Source organism: Hyperoodon ampullatus (assembly GCF_949752795.1).
Source record: "Hyperoodon ampullatus genome assembly, chromosome: 1".
In the NCBI taxonomy this organism is placed as follows: domain Eukaryota; kingdom Metazoa; phylum Chordata; class Mammalia; order Artiodactyla; family Ziphiidae; genus Hyperoodon; species Hyperoodon ampullatus.
This window is the reverse complement of record NC_136914.1, coordinates 91,238,524-91,260,076: the sequence shown is the minus strand read 5'-3', so window position 1 is coordinate 91,260,076 and position 21,553 is coordinate 91,238,524. Positions and strand designations below refer to the sequence as shown.

Sequence of the window (21,553 nt, the reverse complement as noted above, 5' to 3'; positions counted from 1 at the left end):
CTGCTTGGTTCTAGGGAAGAAAATTCTCTCTGTGGGACCCCTCTGTGTGCGGAGGTATGTTCCCTGACAGCTGGTCGCCTGACTGACTGGAGACATCAACAGAGCGTGTCCTGTACAGCCAGGGAGTGATGCAAACCTGGAGAAGAGACACAATGCTATCATAGCTCAGGGAAGGATGGCAATGGGCATGCTGCAGCTGCTGAGTCAACAACAGTTATATGTACACATTATTCTTCTAACAATTAGACTTAATCTTTAAACATTTTTTCCCCTGCTTTGTTCCAAAAGGGATGTAAGGCTGCTTGATTTCTGTAAGTAATCCTTCCAGCTCGTCAAAAAATCCATTTCCTATTTTTAAGCATTAAAAAAAGGTAAGACATGGGCTTCCCTGGTGGCACAGCGGTTGAGAGTCCGCCTGCTGATGCAGGGGACACGGGTTCGTGCCCCAGTCCGGGAAGATCCCACATGCCGCGGAGCGGCTGGGCCCGTGAGCCATGGCCGCTGAGCCTGCGCGTCCGGAGCCTGTGCTCGGCAATGGGAGAGGCCCGCGTACCACAAAAAAAAAAAAAAAAAAAAAAAAGGTAAGACATTTTTGTTATTTTCTCTCTCATAGTAAAACTTTCTTAGGTTACCTCACATTCTATTTTTTATCAAATATTTAAGAAAAACAATTTGGAGAAATGCTTGTATTTAGCAATATATGTTATAAATTGATAGAATTTCCCACTGCATAGATACCATATTTTTTCAAAATCAAGGGTTTTTTGGTGTATAGTTTCCCACTTTAGTTCATCTCTTCTTTTTATCTTATAATTATATTTTTATTTCCCTTAGGATTGTGTGGTCAATGAATTCCTGTTTTAAATAATTCATAAAAAGTATTTGGGAGTACTCATATGAAAATGATGATTGTTCTCAAAATTATGTCCTTCTTTGTAAGATCCAAATCTAAAAAAAAAAAAAAGTAATTGATATGTAAAAACTATTCCGAAAGACATGTTCTTATGTAAAATTTAACCATAATCTATTGTGGTTTTACTTTTCTATCATAAAACCAGGAGAGATATGATTCATTTATAAAACAGCAAATGAAGAAAAAAAAAAAGGATTCATGCCTATGGAAAAGGCATACTAAATTTTAACCTTCAAAGTCCTCATTCCATGATTATGGATCATTCCAAAAGCACAACTATTTGAGAATTATTGGCTGATAACATTTGTGAAAAATAAATCTGGATTTTCTCCCTTTCTCGTTTGGAATAATATCCATTTTATAGGTGAAGGGATGTTATTCATGTTATATTTACGCATCTATAAAATCTATTTTGGTAAAATTGCAATTTCTAAGGCTTCTTACAGTGCTCAGGTGCTACAGATTAATGATTTACTTTGCCAATGAATAATTAGGTAATTATATAGCTCTGGTTGGTATGATGAAACACAAAAGGCACTGGAAAGGAAGCTATGACTTCCTTTTCTTAATCAGAAATTGCAATATCCAAATGACCACAATAATGTAGGAGGTAGGAGATCTGTTTACTCTGTCATCTCAAAACAACAATAAGGGATATTAAAATTTTGCATAACCTTCGACTGTACTATTCTATGACTAGAACCAAGTACTAAGGAAGAAATCAAGGATATACCCAAAGATACAGAGTCCCTGGAAGACTTTCTGTAATAATGAAAGGCTAAATGTGCAATAAAACTATTGGTTAGCTAAGTTTGGTATATCCATACAATGGAATATTATACAATCATTAAAAATATTTTCAGAAGAGTATTTTATTATTGAAGGAAGTTCATCATATACTGTTTGGATGTAAAAAAAATCAGATTAACAAATAGAATGAACACACATACACATATATATGTTTCATACATTTACAAAGTTGGGATAATTGTGTGATATATAGATATATATGCATATAAAAAAGCAAAGATGTATCCAAAAATATTACCGGTGATAATCTTTGAATTGCTTATCTCCCCACTAAAACATAAGCTGCACAGGACAAAGATTTGGTCTTATTCACCACTCCGTCCTCAGTTTCCAGCATAAGGCCTAGCATGGTACTGGCATCATGGTACTTAATGGATGTTTGTTGAATTAAGGAATGGGATTTTTTGTGATTCTTTGATTATTTCTATTTTATAAATTTTCATAAGTATATATTTTACAAGGAATTTTAAAGCAGACCTTCTACTTATACTTCTGTTATTTTCATAATTAAACTGAGTGAGAAAGCAGATCAAGCACCCTTCACGGTTGGTGTGGATCAATCTGCAGCTGTGATTAGCCAAAAATATTTTATGTGGACTTCTCCACACTCCTGATATGAGAATAAGGAAACAGGAAATTTTTTTTCTTCCCAGATCTTTGAGCTTCCATTTAAGAAGTCACCTCAGTCAACAAAAGGAGGGAAGCTTTCTGTTTTATTTCTACTGTTACTGCTACAAATACTGTTGATGCTATTGCAGCTACTGGCTCTGGAGGATTTACCATGCACTATTTTAAGAACTTTGTGTGTCATTCAAACCTCAAAAAAACTTAGGAGTCAGGCACTACTATTTTTCCCATTTTGCAGATGAGATTTGAAGCTTAGAGAGGTTAAGCAACTTGCTCACAGTTGCGCAGCTGTTCACTGGCAAAAAGTGAAGGTCTGAACTGGGCAGCTTTTCCCCAGAGCCCATGCTCTTCATAGCTACATTGCAGTTACAAAGGGCAAGATCAAATACAGTGACTGAAGCAAATCAAGACTTGCCTATAGCTCTCCTTACGTTTGCTGCCTACACTTTGATACAGTCTTTTCTTGTAAGGAGAGACAAGGAAGAAAAAGAGAATGGATAAATGTCATTTCCCCCCCCAAACAAAATGACATCTGAGAAGTTTCTATAGCTACTAGCTGGTAAGAGTAGTAGAAATGTCAAATAATACTAACAAGGTATATAACATGTTCTGGGTCTGGTTTGAGGCAGACATTTCCTCTCATTATCCAGTCATGGGAAGAAAAAAGAGCAACTACTCCAAATCACATGTTTTGCTGCAAATAGATTTCTCAGGTAACCTCTATTTAAAACTAAACAACACCCAACATATTTCAGAGGGTAGAGTACCTGTAATGGAAATAAATAATCCACTCTCCATAGTCTCAATCCTTACTGCACATCAGAATAACCTGGAAAGATTATTTTTTAACCCAAAGCCCATGTATCACCAAGAGGTTCTGATGAATTGGTCTGGGGTGGGACCCAGGCAGAGGGAGTTTTTAAAAGCTCTCCAGGTGAGGCTAAGTGCAGCCAGCACTGAGAATCACAGCAACCCAATGATGCTAACAGGCTTCCTTCCCACTTGTTGGCTCTGTCACTGACCAGCCACGTAACCCTGATGAAGTTATGTTCCTCGGCCTAGGCTTCCTTACCTCTAAAATGGGGATAACAAGAGGACTGATCCAATGTGGATTAATCGAGACAACACATGACACATCTAGAACAGGGTCTAGGACACAAAAACAGTTTAATATTAGCTATTATGATGGTGTCATTGATCTTTTTTGCCTGAGGTTAGGACTTCAACACGTTTCTCTATCCCAGAAAGCAGGGATCATAACTTCAACCCAAGTAGGATGTCATAATCTTTACCAGGAGCTCCCTTAACATGAATAAACCTCTAGAACCGAATCTAATCTGTAGCTCGTTGTGAGGTAATATTTAGGTCCCTAGAGTGGATGGACAATCTCATAGCTGTAGTTCACAACATAAAGGAACTCACTCATCTGGGATTGAAGTGAATTTTCTCAGGAACTTCCCTGGGGTCTGTGACCACTTTCTGGTTGTCTCTATAATTAATGGGATCATCAGGGATCCTAAATTTGGCCATCTGAATTTCAGAGTCACTCAGCTCAGCATGGGAGATTCTTGCATAACCCAATCTGTGGCAGAAACAAATGGTTTGTAAAGATATTATTATCATACAGAAATCTGATGAGATCTAGTATTATAGATAACACCTTCATTATTAAGCCAATTTCCCATTTCTAACTCTACTCTGTATATCACTAGAATTAAATTGATTTATTACTCTAAATATTTATCAAAATATTGCTTTTATGATATAAATGAATAAGGAATATGCACATAGGTTTAATTAACTAAACATACTTGGCAAACTTACTCTACTTTATTACACTAATGAATTTTCTGTCTGTACAAATTGCCTCTCACACATTTGTTTTGCGTCAACAGCAGGAATACTTCAGAATGACAGGAGCATAGGCCTAAATTCTTTCTTACCTTAAAAAATCCAAACACCTCATGCACATTTTCATTCACATTGAAACATCTAAAATAAAAGATTTTTAATGCCTGAAAAATTGCACAATTTTCATGTCTGAAAAAATTGTACATCTTGTTTTTGCTTATATCTTTTGGTTTTCCAGGAAATGCAAAGCATTTTGTAGATGTTATCTATCTGGATAGTTATCAAGAAGCTCACATGGAAAAATGGGAGAACCATGAGCAGCCAAGAATTCATTTTATTTTATTTATACTTTGCCTCTTTAAAAATGTCAGCTTCAGTCATTCACTTATTTAAAAAACAAATACATATAGCCAGTCCCTATTACACACAGGCATTGTTCAGGTACTGGGGATAAACAGTGAACAAAACGAAGGTCTTGCCCTCATAGAGCTTTCATCCTAGTTGGGGAGAACAAATTAAATATGTATATATGTATGGTGATCAGTACCCAAGTACTATGGGGGAACAAGCAGAGTACAGAGGACAGGGCATGCTAGGTGGCAGAGGCTGTTATTTTATAGTGGATGGTCAGAGCATAACTCTCTGACAAAGTGACATTTGAGCAAAAAGTTGAATGAAGTGAGAGAGCAAACCATACAGGTATTGGAGGAAGGGCATTCTAGGGAATGGGAACAGCAAATGCAAAGGTCCTGGGGTAGAATGCGCTTGGCTTTTCTGAGAACCAACTCCACAATGACTGGAGTGGAGTGCATAGGGGAAACCTGAGTTTGCACGGGGATGGGGGCAGCAGATCATGCAAAGCCTTCCTGACAGACTTGAGATTTTCTTCTGAGAATGAAATGGTAATCCAAGGAGTTTTGTGCAGAGATGCAGTGGCTACTGTGTAGAGAGCAGACTCCAGGGAAGGGTCAAAGCAGAAAGAACAGTTAGGAGGCCACTGCAACAATTTAGGTAAAAGACGATGGGGGCTTGGGCCACAGTGGCAGTAGGAGGAACACTTAAAACCTGTAACTCCATACAAAATAGAGACAGAAACCCAGAGCTGGAACCAGCGGAGGCAGCAAATCTGCCCACCACAGCAGGTAAGAGAAGAGTTATGATAGCATCAGATGTGGGTCTGAGTTGTCTGACAGGTTAATGCATTTGTCTAAGCTCAGGTCCCAAATCTGTGCAGTTCCCTGTAATTCTATGTCACTGCCTCTAGTAAATCTAGGTTATTTATTTCCCAAATCTCTAAGATCAAAGTTCTAACCCATTTCATAGACACAGCCTTCAAAAAGTCCTTGACGATAAGGAAACTGACAATCCAAATCTTCTACTAAAATAGGGACTCTCTCGTTGTTGTCCAGTAAATATTTATCAAGTGCCTACTGGGAGCAGGGCATTGAATTAGATGATCAAGGTAAAGTTTATAGAATTGGTTTTGTGGACAGAAACTGAATAACAGTAGTCCTAACTTCATTAATTTTGGTATTTTCAAAATTACCTTCCTGTCTGTTACAGACTAAACATCTGTGTTCCCTCCCCCAAAATTCATATGTTGTAGCCCTAACCCCCCTGCCCCAGTGTAGCCATATTTGGAGACAGAGCCTCTAAGAAAGTAATTAAGTTAAGTGAGTTCATAAGTTTGGGTCCCTGATCCAATAGGATTAGTGTCCTTAAAGAAGAGATATCACAGAGCATGCATGCTCTTTCCCTCTGTCTCCAGAACCATGAGAAAATTAGTTTCTGTTGTTAAAGCCACCCAGTCTATGGTATTTTGTTATGGCAGCCTAAGCAGACTATTATACCATCTCTGACAGTCATAGTAACTATATGTATGTGTAAATATATATATCTCCAAATATTTCTAAATATACACATATATTTGCCATCCCACTCTCCTAAGGAGAGACAAAGAAGGTCTTGGGCCACAAATGTACAAACAGATCCCAGTGATTAACTATTATGGGTACTGGTACTATAAATACCCCTGTCCCTTGGCAACTAACAATTTTTACATCTTGAATATATACCTTTTTCAGTCTATATCATAAACTGTCTTCTAGAAATTCTAATAACCCCATTAAAGCAACAACTTTAATATGAATTTAAACAGAAGCAGTGTTTTCAATCTGAGATATCATATACTTTACAAAACTAGCATGCTCCCTCCCACCTTAATGTTTTGGAAACACCAAAATAATAGTCAAGCTATCTGTCCTGCAGCCATATGGGCATGTGCTGGGTCTTTAGAGTTTCTGAATTATTAGTGTAACCAGAATGAGCTTAGCATCTCAGGGGCCTCCCTGGCCACCTCAGTAAGCATATGAACCAAGGAAATTATCCAGGAACCAATTTACTAAGTAATATCCAAAGTCCTTCATAAGAGTCCACAAGACCTGCTTCTTTCCCTCGCTGCCCATACACTCCCCACTTACCTCCTTTACCTCCAACTCCATATACACACTCCTGCCCCATGAATATCACTTTTCTTCAAAAACATCAGCCCTCCTGCCTTTGGGCTTTTGCACTAGCTGGTCCCTCTATCTGGAATGGTCTTCTCCAAGACAGCCACATGGGCCACTCCTTCAAATATTAACTCTAATGTCAACTTCTCATTAAGACCTACCCAAGCCCCTATTTACAACTGCATCCCATCTCCATATTCTGGATGTTCCTTATCCTGCTCAAGTTTTCCTCACTATAGTTATCACCTCCTAAAATAAGACACAATGGAATTATTGACTCCATCATTCCAATCATTGACTATCTTCCCTCAGCCAGTTGAGGGATGCTTCTCTGAATGTTCAGTGCTATACCCCTGGTGGCTGACATACATTATGCTCCATCAATACTTGTTGAATGACAAATGGGGTAAAGAACAGTAGAACCTAATGGTTTGCTTTCACCAGACTGTGACTCATAAGTGAACAAGCCATATCTCCAAAGGGAGAGAAGTTGACCCTGTGATTCTATATCATCTCCAGAAGGCAACCATTTCTTTCATCAATGTAGATCACAGATCTTAAACAGAAGTTTACCTAAGGGGTGATCAGTTCCACACCAGCTCCCCTCTTCAGGCAGGCAATGCCAAGATGCCTCTGGGTGATGAACTGCTCTGTATGGAGGGGGAACTAAGGCCCAGAGAGGTCCACCCTAGAAGGCCTCACCGTCCCACAGTTCCCAGCACTGCCCCAAGGAGGGTAGTTAGAGTTCTCAGGTCAAGTAGCTCCAAACAGATTCTGTACTAACGGAATTTCAGGATGAGTTTCAGGGATGGTCTCCAGCATGTTGCATCCACTAAAGAACCCTGTAAGTGGAGGGGCCTGTGAATCCATCACTGTCAACAAGATCTGTCCCTCCTTACCTCTCTCACATCACTTCCCATCTCACTCTACTCCAGCCATGCTGGCCTCCTCACTGTTACCAAAATATACCAAGCATGCCCTCCTAAAACTCTTGCACTTCCTCTTCCCTCTGCCTGGATGCTCTTCTCAGGATGTATGCAGGCGGGCTCCCCCTCATTCGGGCTGCTGCCTGAACAGCACCCCATCAGAACAGCGACCCTGCCCACCCTCGTTACTCTCCATCCTTCTTACCTGGCTTTATTCATCCTTCTCATCATATTTATCACCACCTGGCATAGTCTATTCCTTACGTGCTTACTTTCTGTCTCTTTCCACTGGAGTGGAAGCTCCATGAGTCAAGGATTTTATTTTGTTCCTGTTATATCCCCAATGCCTAGAACAATGCCAATCATGTAATAGGTATTTAATAAAAACTTGCTGAATAAATGATTGACTGATTAGTCCCTTTTTTGATATTAAACTGCTCTTTGCTTTGTTTAAAGAAACACTGCTATATCCCCAATGCCTAGAACAATGCCAATCATGTAATAGGTATTTAATAAAAACTTGCTGAATAAATGATTGACTGATTAGTCCCTTTTTTGATATTAAACTGCTCTTTGCTTTGTTTAAAGAAACACTGCCTTCAAAACAGATTTACACAGTTACGTGTTTGAATTCTGAGATCTTTCAGCTACAGTATTTTTGAATTTTTACATATATATGGATAATATTCATTTTTTGATATGGGATGATATGGGTGATATTTTTAAAAAATATAATCTACCTTGAGAGCTCACCACAATATAGTAGTGGCTCCAACAAGGTAGTTACCTTACCCAAGATTACATGATTAGAAGCTGGCAAAGCTGGAATTCAAGCCCATGATCCATGCTGTTTCCACCATGGCATATAGTCAAAAATGGTGCCATTCCTAACATGTACTGACAGTCACATAATTATCATGCTTAATAACTCACACAGTATCTTCTTTGTATAATTAAACTTAATTTGCTTAACCATTTACTCCTTCCTAACTCATTAGGCTATACATTGAAAAAAAAAATGTTAAGCTGGGTAACTAGTCAAATCAATGTCTATGAAAAGTAACACAATTAACTAATTGCTTCCAGAAAGTTTTTCCTTCCAGGATAGACCCAAAAGATCACAATAACAGTAGATTAAGAAAAACAACAATCCAAAAAAAAAAAAGAAAGAAAGAAAGAAAAAGAAAAGAAAACAACAATCAAATACCTATGCTTACTTGACCAGCCCTCGATACATAATGTATTCACACCATCTGTCTTGATCTGTGCTGTCAATATCCTAATAATGAAGAGAGAAGAGAATGTTTAAAGCATTAAAAACGGTGCTCTATTCTGAATTGCCAAGAAAATGTGTGAGCTACAGTAATAAATATGCCTTTCTTTTGTGCATGCTATTTTCTCTAACTCCTACTGATTTTTTAAGGTCAAAATCATTTACTCATTCTATAGATATTTTTGGAGCACCTACCATATGCCCATCTAGCCCCAGTATGAGATGCTGGGAGTAAAACATGAAGGTGGTCTAGAGAGAGAGTTAGGCAGCAATCACAACACAGTACTGGCTCCGCACAGCTTTCCAAGTCTCTCATCCCAAGCAGAATTGACTGCATGCTCATCAGTCATCCTGTGTAGTCCTTTATGAGCACCACCTACACCACTCTGTACAGTTCATTGTTTAGATGTCTCCACTCTCCCCTTCCTGAGCAGAAAGACTCAATCACCTGGGCTCCCTGGTTCCTAGCATGAAGGCCGGCATTTGGCAGGAGCTCAGTCTGTTTGTTAAATTGAGTCACTGGCAACACACGTTTCAGAAGTAATCATGAGTCTATTTGACGTTGAAAGCTTGAGACCAGTGTTACTTTTCATCAGAAAATCATAACATAAACATTTTTTTCTATAATGTGTCAGCAAAACTCTAAATATGGAGCTTTTATACTAAAGAAATATTCATTTTCTTCTTTTAAAAAATATACCTGGGGCTTCCCTGGTGGCGCAGTGGTTGAGAGTCCGCCTGCCGATGCAGGGGACGTGGGTTCGTGCCCCGGTCCGGGAAGATCCCACATGCCGCAGAGCGGCTGGGCCCCTGAGCCATGGCCGCTGAGCCTGCGCATCCGGAGCCTGTGCTCCGCAACGGGAGAGGCCACAACAGTGAGAGGCCCGCGTACAGCAAAAAAAAAATAATAATAAAAAAATAAAAAAATAAAAAAAAAATAAAATAAAAAATATACCTGACTTTTGACTATGCTGACTAAATTTTACTATTAAAATTTAATTTAAAAATATTTTTAAATCACAAAGAACACACCACAATTTATTATGTATTGATTTTTTTCTTAAGCTTGGTGGTGGACACATGAATGCTTATTAATTAATCTTTACTATTACTTACATATCACACACATATCAACTATGACTTCTGTATACATGGAAAAATTGTAATAAATTTTAATGATAAAAAAGCAAATAAATTCTAAAGGTACTGTTCTGGTTTGCCTTGGGAAGAGATAAAAATTTATCATTCACCTGTATATAGTGGGGATAATCAACTATGAATATGTTTTACTATCTTTTTATTTTATTAGGTTTTAAAAAGTTGCTCTCAGGGCTTCCCTGGTGGCGCAGTGGTTGAGAGTCCGCCTGCCAATGCAGGGGACATGGGTTCGTGCCCCGGTCTGGGAAGATCCCACATGCCGCGGAGCGGCTGGGTCCGTGAGCCATTGCCGCTGAGCCTGCACGTCCGGAGCCTGTGCTCCGCAACGGGAGAGGCCACAACAGTGAGAGGCCCACGTACCGCAAAAAAAAAAAAAAAAAAAAAAAGTTGCTCTCAGATTTTAAGACTGCGGAATTTAAATATTCATTTCTTAAAGAGAAATATCTGTTCACTCAAGCATTTATGATTAAAACTCCTCTCTGCATTAATAAAGTTCCTAATAGAAAAAGCTATATAAGAATCCACTGCAGGGTTTCCCTGGTGGCACAGTGGTTAAGAGTCCGCCTGCCAATGTGGGAGACACGGGTTCGTGCCCCGGTCCGGGAGGATCCCACGTGCCGCGGAGCGGCTGGGCCCGTGAGCCATGGCCACTGAGCCTGTGCGTCTGGAGCCTGTGCTCCGCAACGGGAGAGGCCACAGCAAAAGAATCCACTGCAAATCTTTTTTTTTTTTCTAACATCTTTATTGGAGTAAAATTGCTTTACAATGGTGTGCTACTTTCTGCTTTATAACAAAGTGAATCAGCTATACATATACATATATCCCCATATCTCCTCCCTCTTGCATCTCCCTCCCTCCCACCCTCCCTATCCCACCCCTCTAGGTGGTCACAAAGCACCGAGCTGATCTCCCTGTGCTATGTGGCTGCTTCCCACTAGCTATCTATTTTACATTTGGTAGTATGTATAAGTCCATGCCACTCTCTCACTTTGTCCCAGCTTACCCTTCCCCCTCCCCATGTCCGCAAGTCCATGCTCTACATCTGCGTCTTTATTCCTGTCCTGCCCCTAGGTTCTTCAGAACCGTTTTTTTTTTGTTTTTTTGTTTTTTTTGTTTTTGTGGTATGCGGGCCTCTCACTGTTGTGGCCTCTCCCGTTGCGGAGCACAGGCTCCGGACACGCAGGCTCAGCGGCCATGGCTCACGGGCCCAGCCGCTCCGCGGCATGTGGGATCTTCCCGGACCGGGGCACAAAATCGTGTCCTGCATTGGCAGGCGGACTCTCAACCACTGCGCCACCAGGGAAGCCCCAGAACCTTTTTTTTTTTCCCCTTAGATTCCATATATATGTGTTAGCATACGGTATTTGTTTTTCTCTTTCTGAATTACTTCACTCTGTATGACAGACTCTAGGTCCATCCACCTCACTACAAGTAATTCAATTTCCTTTCTTTTTACGGCTGAGTAATATTCCATTGTATATATGTGCCACATCTTCTTTATCCATTCATCTGTCGATGGACACTCAGGTTGCTTCCATGTCCTGGCTATCGTGAAGAGAGCTACAATGAACATTGTGGTACATGACTCTTTTTGAATTATGGTTTTCTCAGGGTATATGCCCAGTAGTGGGATTGCCGGGTCGCATGGTAGTTCTATTTTTAGTTTTTTAAGGAACCTTCATACTGTTCTCCATAGTGGCTGTATCAATTTACATACATTCCCACCAACAGTGCAAGAGGGTTCCCTTTTCTCCACACTCCCTCCAGCATTTATTGTTTGTAGATTTTTTTCATGATGGCCATTCTGACTGGTGTGAGGTGATACCTCATTGTACTTTTGATTTGCATTTCTCTAATGATTCGTGATGTTGAGCATCTTTTCATGTGTTTGTTGGAGAAATGTCTATTTAGGGTCTTCTGCCCATTTTTGGATTGGGTTGTTTTTTTGGTTTTTTTTTTTTGGTTTTTTGGAGGTTTTTTTTGCAGTACGCGGGCCTCTCGCCGTTGTGGCCTCTCCCGTTGTGGAGCACAGACTCCGGACGCGCAGGCTCAGCGGCCATGGCTCACGGGCCCAGCCATTCTGTGGCATGTGGGATCTTCCCGGACCGGGGCACGAACCCGTGTCCCCGGCATCGGCAGGCAGACTCTCAACCACTGCGCCACCAGGGAAGCCCGGGTTGTTTATTTTGATATTGAGCTGTATGAGCTGTTTGTATATTTTGGAGATTAATCCTTTGTCAGTTGCTTCGTTTGCAAATATTTTCTCCCATTCTGAGGGTTGTCTTTTCCTCTTTTTTATGGTTTCCTTTGCTGTGCAAAAGCTTTTAAGTTTCATTAAGTCCCATTTGTTTATTTTTGTTTTTATTTCCATTTCTCTAGGAGGTGGGTCAAAAAGGATCTTGCTGTGATTTATGTCATAGAGTCTTCTGCCTATGTTCTCCTCTAAGAGTTTTACAGTGTCTGTCCACTGCCAATCTTGACACAGCTTCTGACTGTGACAGTGGAACCCAACAGAGTATTAAATAAAAATCAAATAAAATTCCTCTTACACACACACACACACACAAATTCTCTTATTAGGACACAATCGATTTTTTCTTAAATTTGCCAAGTATCATCTTGTGTAGTAGTCTTCTATACTTTATAGACCATATACTTACACATTTATCTAATGTGATTTGATACATACAGCCAGACGTACATAATACAAATATGTAGCTACCACTTATTAAGTGCCTCCTACATGCAAGGCTTAGGGCTTTTCAGGCATTACTTTATTTTCATCCTCAGAACAACCCTATGATACAATAGGTATTACTATCCCCTCTTTATAGATGTGGACATTGAGGCCCAGAAGGGTTAAATAACTTGCCTCAAGGTCACAAAGCTGGTAAATGTGGCACCAGGTAGGCTAGTGATGAGAGACTACATGGAGAGGTCCAGCCAACAACCAGCACCAAGGCCCCAGACCAGTGAGTGGGGACATGTCAGACCTCCCCAGCCACAGCCACCAGCTGACTCCACGAATGAATGCAGGCAAGAACAGAAAACCACTCAGTAGACCCACACAGTCATGAGGATATTGGACCATTGTTCTTTTTAAGCCACTAAGGTTTGTAGCTTACACAGTGATGCACTAATAAATAACTAATACAACCCCTGTGATTCCACTCTCCAGATTTTCCTCTTACTCTTCTGACTTCTCCTTAATCTCTTTTCTGAGATAATCTCCCTCCTCTTCCCTCACCCATCACCCCCATGATAGCCACACTAAATGTGACTCTATCAGGAGTTTTCTTTGGTCTTCCTCTTGCAATTCTCTAACTCCATAAGCAATATCATCCCCTTCCATGGTTTTAATGATGACCTAGATGGTGGCAACTCCTTAATCTGTATCTCTAGTCCTGAAAGCCCTTCTCAGTTCCCGATCCGTATGTCCAGCTGTCTAATGGACAGCTCCACTAATACCCCACAGATGCCTCAACTCAGCCTAAAGCTGAACTCATCTTCTTTGCAAAACTCTTCTTCCTTATGTATTCTCTATAATAATAAGGGTCACCATCATAAACCCTCTGACCAAAGCCAAAATTAGGAATCCATCTTGGCTCCACTTCTGCCTTATCCACTAGGGCAGAGATTAACTCATCTCCTTAATATCTGCCTTGCCTCTCTTCCAAAGTTGTAGGATTTTTAGCTAAGTATAAGGGTATCAAGATTAAATACTGCATCTCTCAACTTCCCGTACAGTGAGGTATGGCCAATGACTAAATTCCAGTCAATGAAATGTAGGTAGAAGAGGTCAGTTTCCTGGAATTTGCCTTAGAGATAAGTTGCATATGCCCTTGGTCCCCTCTGTATCCCTTCCTCCCTCTTGCTAACTAGAAAAAGGATGCTGCCATCTTGGACCATGAGGCAAACTTGGGAGTGAAAGCCTTGTAATGTGGAGCCACAAGATAGAAGGAGCACACTCCTGGTACCACAAAGTGCCGTACTAGTGGTGAATCACCTGCCCAGACTTTTACATAAAGAGCTATACTTCTCTTATTTAAGCCACTGTCGTTTTGTGTTTTCTGTCACATACAGAACACCCTCATCATACAACGCTCTCTCTCACCTGTCTTTCCAAGCACTTGATAAAAGGGATAAGTTTTTTTGTTTGCAGATATTATCTCAAGACAATGAAGTAAAAAAAAAAAAGACATGTAAAGGACCAAGAAATCTACATAGGGCTTAACTAAATATAATAATTGTATTTCTCATTATAAACGAATGCATTTAACCTTCTAGTGTATATATGTCTCAAAGATTTGATTTGTCTGTCAGTTTCCCAGAGTATGATTATATCTGGATACACTGAGAAATTCAACCGTTTGGGATCTGAACAGGTAAGGACAAATTCAGTGTCGTTTAGTGAGGCCCTGATCAGCCAGCCTCTCTGTATGCCATTTTATCTTTTACTCTCATCATGATTAACTTGTACAATGTGGCAGATTGTATTTTCTAAACACGGCTACAATAATCCACTTGCCATATGGCATTCTTATAATGTGACTTTGATACTCCTCTCATCGAGACATGGGGTTTATGTTTCTTCCACTTGAATGTGAGCAGGCTTGTGATGACAGCAGAAATCACATTATATGACTTACAAGGCTAGGTCATACAAGGCAATACAACTTCTTCCTGGTTCTCTTAGGACACTCACTCTTAGAACCCAGCCATCATGCAGGAAAGAAGCCTAAGCAGCTCACGGAGAGGAAGCAGTAGGCTGAGCCCAAAGCCCCAGCTGAGCTCCTAGTCAACAGCCCCACCAACTTGCCACTAATGTGTCATCTGCAAAGTGGCTCCTCCAGGCCCCAGGTGAGCCACCTAGCTGTGCAGAGCAGAGATGAGCCATCCCCACTAAGTCCTGTCCAAATTGCAGATTTATGAGCAAAGAGATGAATGCTACTTAAAGCCAGTATGTTTTTTGGTAGTTTCCCATGCAGCAGTAGATAATCAGGATACATATTACAATGTTGGGTTAGGTTTTTCAAAACATGAAGAAGAAACACTTTATTTAAGAAATCAGAAATCCTATTAAGATTGTGTTACCTTCACAGTGCCACATTCAATGAGCTGTAGATAATCTCTGGAACCAGGTGCTGAAGTGATATATCCCAGAAATATCACTTGCTCAGAGCTATTTTTCAGTAGTTTTGAAACAGCAATAGCTTGAAGTTTCCTATCGAGGTCATCTCTGAAAAAATGCAAAAATATACCTCTTTACTGTATTTGCAAAACAATTTTTAAAAAATATTAGGTACCTAACTAAGTTCCCAAAGAATATCTTCAAACACTGCACAAACCCAGAATAATTCCTACTGGGACACACTGACTTAATGTTATGCAAATGAGCAAGACAGCTATAGTGCTTCAACTGAGCAGGCTGACAAACTTGACCAAGAACATGACCTTTCCCCACAAATCATTTGGAGTCGAGTGGATATAAACATCTAAAAACAGCAATTGCTCAACTTTTCATCAGAAGAAATTATAACAATAATCTAAGACCTGGTCATCAGTATTACAGCTAAAGATTAGTAGTTTTAAAAAAAAATAGCAAGGAGTACCGGTAAGAGGGAGAATACTAACATTCACAGGACACACCAGGTTTGTTAACCTACTCAGCTCCTTCAACTGAATGTTTCTGAAAGCCTCCCTGGCTCTCCTGGTCAAATACTGGCTAAGTGTGCTGCTTTTATCATGCTAAGTACTATAAGTGTGTAACTGAGACAATCAGGCAAGTACATCAAGACTCTGAGGGGTTTATAGTCAGTCTGTCTGGGGAAAAATAAGGACATCATATTTGCATGATCCAGCAAGAAAAACTGAAACCACTCTAGGTGTTTCAAACAAAGTGAATTTAATACAAGGGATTGGCTACTAGGTGATAGGAAGCCAAACAGGAATCAGTGAAGCAACTAGAGTTTAGTAGCAGTGAGAAACCTCTACGACCTCTAGGGCTAGAGGGACAACAGGAAGAGGTGATATTCCCAGAGTCCACAAGCCAGTCCTAACTGGTGGGAAATGGTACTATGGAGGAGGCTACTTAGAAGGATCCAGGGCCATTGAAGGAGGAGTTGGAGCCACAGAAGAGACTTAGCTGCTGCCAGAGACAACAGAGAAAGAAGAGAGAGAGAATGAGAAGTACTCTGTCTCCTCCCCTCCTCCAGCCTTGCATTAGTGCGTCCCATTGGCTAAACCTACCCAGAAGCCAGAAGGCAACAGACTCTGGGAAATGTGGTTTCCTGCAATCTGTAGCTGGAAGGAAGCTGAACCAGGAATGGATCCAAAAGCAAATGGGCAGCAGACCAACATAGGCACTTACAGAGTAAGACAGCTAATAAATGACTGTTAAGAAAAATCAATGACAAAGGAAGATAGAGGGAGATCACCAAGAGCTGAGAAGACTGGAGAAACCTCATTGAGGTAGGATCAGAAGACAGGACTAAGCTTATCCATTCTTATGTATAGACAGCTGAGCGCTATTAAAAGATGTCTCAAGAAACAGAAGAGTGAAAAGGATGACCATTTGCTAAACATCTTTGCCTAGATCCATTCCCAGCCCTTCTCTATGCCCTGGAGGCTGGTCTCTGCAGATTTCATCTCCTGGGCTTCCTTGTCTACTAATTTCCAGTGAGGTTTCGGTAGGAAGAGAGATAAATTGGAGTATTTCTTCGAGCTGCATTCCTCATGCCTGGTGGCCCCTCTTCTGGTTCCAGATCAAACGGGGCTCTGGGAATACTGTTTCCTCTACCTGTCCCTTCAGCCCTAAGGATGGTACTGATTCCCCACCATTACTACTGTCTGAGTACCTTAGCATCTCTTATCTGTTCCTCTGACCCTTCCAACATCGTGGTAAGTAGTCCCTTCATTAAGTCTGCAGTGAATTCTATTCCTTCTGACACACAACTGGGATTCAAATCCAATCTAGAGAATGCCAAAGTCACTGCACCACAGATAGATCTTTCATTCAAATATGTTTTAGCAATATATTATCAGAAAATAATCTGTGAATTTGGCTTTACATTTTCTCAGGAGATAAATTTTACCCAGTGATAATAATAAAAATAAAACCTATATGTATGTATGGGTATAAAGAAAGGAGGGTGAGGAATTAGGAGACAGGGGGAAAGAGAGAGATTGAACACGTTTTATGTTTTCTTATCTGTTCATATTTGATCAGCCCAATAGCCCTATGATGTGGGCTAGAAAAAATAATTTTATCTGATTTTGAGAGACAAGGGAACTGGAGCTCACTGAGTTTATCTTACAACAGAACCATAACTGTAACTACAGACTACAGGTTCTGTGCTCTTTCTTCTTTGTACAGTTATGCATGTTATAAGAAACAAACATGGTGATTAACTGGTGGCTCAGTTAATTACCTAAAATAATACCAATTTTAGTTATGGTGTATACCTAAGTAACTTCTAAGGAATGCTGCTATTTTCTGTTTATTGGTTGTAAAGAGATATTTGTGTCATCAGTGATTTTAGAAATCCCATTGAATCAGCTAATAACATGCATAAGCATTCTGTAATTCATTCCTAATATGATTTCATGTTTATATGCCATAATCACTAGAAAATGAAATCACTATTTTTTCAGAGTAAGAATTTTTTATCTAGTATTATAAAAACAAAGGCAAGCAAAAATATGCAGTGATGGCTTCGCAAGTTATTTGAAGCATGAACTTTCTCATGTCACTTGTTGGGAGTGGATAGGGCTTCTAAAGAGTGAGACGGGGCTCCCCTGGTGGCGCAGTGGTTGAGAGTCCGCCTGCCGATGCAGAGGACACGGGTTCATGCCCCGGTCCGGGAAGATCCCATATGCCGCAGAGCAGCTAGGCCCGTGAGCCATGGCCGCTGAGCCTGCACGTCCGGAGCCTGTGCTCCGCAACGGGAGAGGCCACAACAGTGAGAGGCCCGCATACCGCAAAAAAAAAAAAAAAAAGAGTGAGACAAGAGCTAAGGCTCTAAGGGAAAAGGCTGCACCTGGCATTGTGCTTGGGACACAATAGATGCTTGATTCGTGTTTGATGAATGACTTTTTTTAAAAGCTGCCCAATGTGCTTCACACTTAGAGGTGTCTGATTTGCTTTAATAATAATGGCCAGTATTAACTGAGCAGTTACTCTAGTCACATACTTTGCATGAGATAATATATCTTATTTAATTCCGTCAAGAATCCTATAAGTAGGGGGCCCGGAGGAAGATGGCGGAAGAGTAAGACGCGGAGATCACCTTCCTCCCCACAGATACATCAGAAATTCATCTACACATGGAACAACTACAGAACACCTACTGAACGCTGACAGAAGACCTCAGACCCCCCAAAAGGCAAGAAACTCCCCACATACCTGGGTAGGGCAAAAGAAAAAAAGAATAAACAGAGACAATAGGATAGAGACGGGACCTGCACCAGTGGGAGGGAGCCGTGAAGGAGGAAAGGTTTCCACACACTACAAGCCCCTTCGCGGGCGGAGACTGCAGGTGGCGGAGGGGGAAAGCTTCGGAGTAGCGGAGGAGAGCACAGCAACAGGGGTGCGGAGGGCAAAGCGGAGAGATTTTGGCGCAGAGGATCGGTGCCCTCAGGCACTCACCAGCCCGAGAGGCTTGTCTGCTCGGCCGCCGGGGCGGGCGGGGCTGGGAGCTGAGGCTCGGGTATCGGCTTTCAGTCGGAGCGCAGGGAGAGGACTGGGGCTGGCGGCAGGAAGAGAGCCTGAAGGAGTTAGTGCACCACGGCTAGCCCGGAGGGAGTCCGGGGAAAGGGTCTGGAGCTGCCTAAGAGGCAAGAGACTTTTTTCCCTTTTGTTTCCTGGTGCGCGAGGAGAGGGCATTAAGAGGGCTGCTTGGGGAAGCGCCGGAGACAGGCGCGGACCTCGGAGACGGGCGTGGGACGCTGGGGCTGCTGCTGCCGCCGCCGCCGCGGGGCCTGTGTGCGAGCGCGGGTCACTGTCCGCCCCGCCTTCCGGGGGGCCTGTGCACCCCGCCACTGCCGGGGTCCCGGGACCCGGGGACGGCTTTCCCGGGAAAGCGCACGGAGCGCCTCGGGCTGCTGCAACGTCACGCCGGCCTCTGCCGCCGCAGGCCCGCCCCACACTGCGCGCCCCTCCCTCCCCTCTGCCTGAGTGAGCCAGAGCCCCCGAATCAGCGGCTCCTTTAAACCCGTCCTGTCTGAGCGAAGAACTGACGCCCTCCAGCGACCTACGCGCAGAGGCGGGGCCAGGTCCAAGGCTGAGACCCGGGAGCTGTGAGAGCAGAGACAGGGAAATCTCTCTGTGCAGCCTCGGAGGCAGCGGATTAAAGCTCCACGGCCCATTTGATGTGCCCTGTGTCTGTGGAGTGCATAAATGGACAGCGAATCATCCCAAATTGAGGAAGTGGACCTTGAGGACAAGATTTAAGACTTTCCCCCTCTTTTTTATCTTTTTTCTTTTTTTTTATTCCTCTTTTTACAACGAATTATCCCAAATTAAGGAGGTGGACTTAGAGAGCAAGATTTCAGACTTCTCGCCCTTTTCCTCTTTTTACAACGAATTATCCCAAATTGAGGAGGTGGACTTGGAGAGCAAGATTTTTTATTGTTCCCCCTGCTCTCTTTTTGTGAATGTGTATGTGTAATCTTCTGTGTAAGATTCTCTCTGTATAGCTTTGCTTCCACCATATGTCCCAGGGTTCTATCTGTCCGTTTTTTTTTTAATAATTACTTTTTAATTTTAATAACGCTACTATATTTCATACTTTATTCTATTTTACTTTACCTGCTCTTTCTTTTTTTCCTAACTTCCCTTCCTCCCTCGCTCCCTCCGCTCCTCCTTTCCTTCTTTCTTTTTCTTTCCTCCCTCCCTCCCTCCCTTCTTCTTTCCACTTTTTTTCTTTCCTTCCTCCCTCCCTGCCTCCTTTCTTTCTTTCTTCCTTCCTTCCTTCCTTTCTTCCCTTCTTCCTTTCTTTCCCTCTCTCTTCCTTTCTTCTACTAATTCTTTCTTTCTACTTTTTCTCCCTGTTATTCTGAGCCGGGTGGATGAAAGGCTCTTGGTGCTGCAGCCAGGAGTCAGTGCTGTGCCTCTGAAGTGGGAGAGCCAACTTCAGGACACGGGTCCACAAGAGACCTCCCAGCTCCACATAATATCAAGCAGCGAAAATCTCCCAGAGATCTGCATCTCAACACCAGCACCCAGCTTCAGTCAACGACCAGCAAGCTACAGTGCTGGTCACCCTATGCCAAGCAACTAGCAAGGCAGGAACACAACCCCACCCATTAGCAGAGAGGCTACCTAAAAACATAATAAGGCCACAGGCACCCCAAAACACACCACCAGACGTGGACCTGTCCACCAGAAAAACAAGATCGAGCCTCAACCACTAGAACACAGGCATTAGTCCCTCCCACCAGGAAACCTACACAACCTACTGAAACAACCTTAGCCACAGGGGACAGACACCAAAAACAACGGGAACTACGAATCTGCAGCCTGCAAAAAGGAGACCCCAAACACAGTAACATAAGCAAAATGAGAAGGCAGAAAAACACACAGCAGGTGAAGGAGCAAGATAAAAACCTACCAGACCTAACAAATGAAGAGGTAATAGGCAGTCTACCTGAAAAAGAATTCAGAATAATGATAGTAAAGCTGATCCAAGATTCTATTTCCAAGATCCAAAATCTTGGAAATAGAATAGACAATATGCAAGAAACAGTTAACAAGGACCTAGAAGAACTAAAGATGAATCAAGCATCGATTAAAAACACAATAAATGAAATGAAAAATACTCTAGATGGGATCAATAGCAGAATAACTGAGGCAGAAGAACGGATAAGTGAGGTGGAAGATAAAATAGTGGAAATAACTGATGCAGAGCAAAATAAAGAAAAAAGAATGAAAAGAACAGAGGACAGTCTCAGAGACCTCTGGGACAACATTAAACGCACCAACATTCGAATTATAGGGGTTCCAGAAGAAGAAGACAAAAAGAAAGGGACTGAGAAAGTATTTGAAGAGATTATAGTTGAAAACTTCCCTAATATGGGAAAGGAAATAGTTAATCAAGTCCAGGAGGCACAGAGAGTCCCATACAGAATAAATCCAAGGAGAAATACGCCAAGACACATATTAATCAAACTGTCAAAAATTAAACACAAAGAAATCATATTAAAAGCAGCAAGGGAAAAACAACAAATAACACACAAGGGAATCCCCATCAGGTTAACAGCTGATCTCTCAGCAGAAACTCTACAAGCCAGAAGGGAGTGGCAGGACATAATTAAAGTGATGAAGGAGAGAAACCTGCAACCAAGATTACACTACCCAGCAAGGATCTCATTCAGATTTGATGGAGAAATTAAAACCTTTACAGATAAGCAAAAGCTGAGAGAGTTCAGCACCACCAAACCAGCTTTACAACAAATGCTAAAGGAACTTCTCTAGGCAAGAAACACA

General features: G+C 41.7%; 1 protein-coding gene across 1 annotated transcript in view; it reads right to left on the bottom strand.

The window, feature by feature from the left end:
* Window positions 1–869: 869 nt before the first annotated feature.
* CWH43 (cell wall biogenesis 43 C-terminal homolog) overlaps window positions 870–21,553 on the bottom strand; it is a gene marked incomplete at both ends in the record, with an annotated part of 44,918 nt that continues 24,234 nt past the window's right edge. Inside the window, 4 exon segments of the mRNA XM_079710951.1 lie at window positions 870–948; window positions 3,777–3,932; window positions 8,855–8,916; window positions 15,163–15,307. Of these exon segments, the coding sequence (XP_079567077.1) occupies window positions 870–948; window positions 3,777–3,932; window positions 8,855–8,916; window positions 15,163–15,307 (442 nt within the window).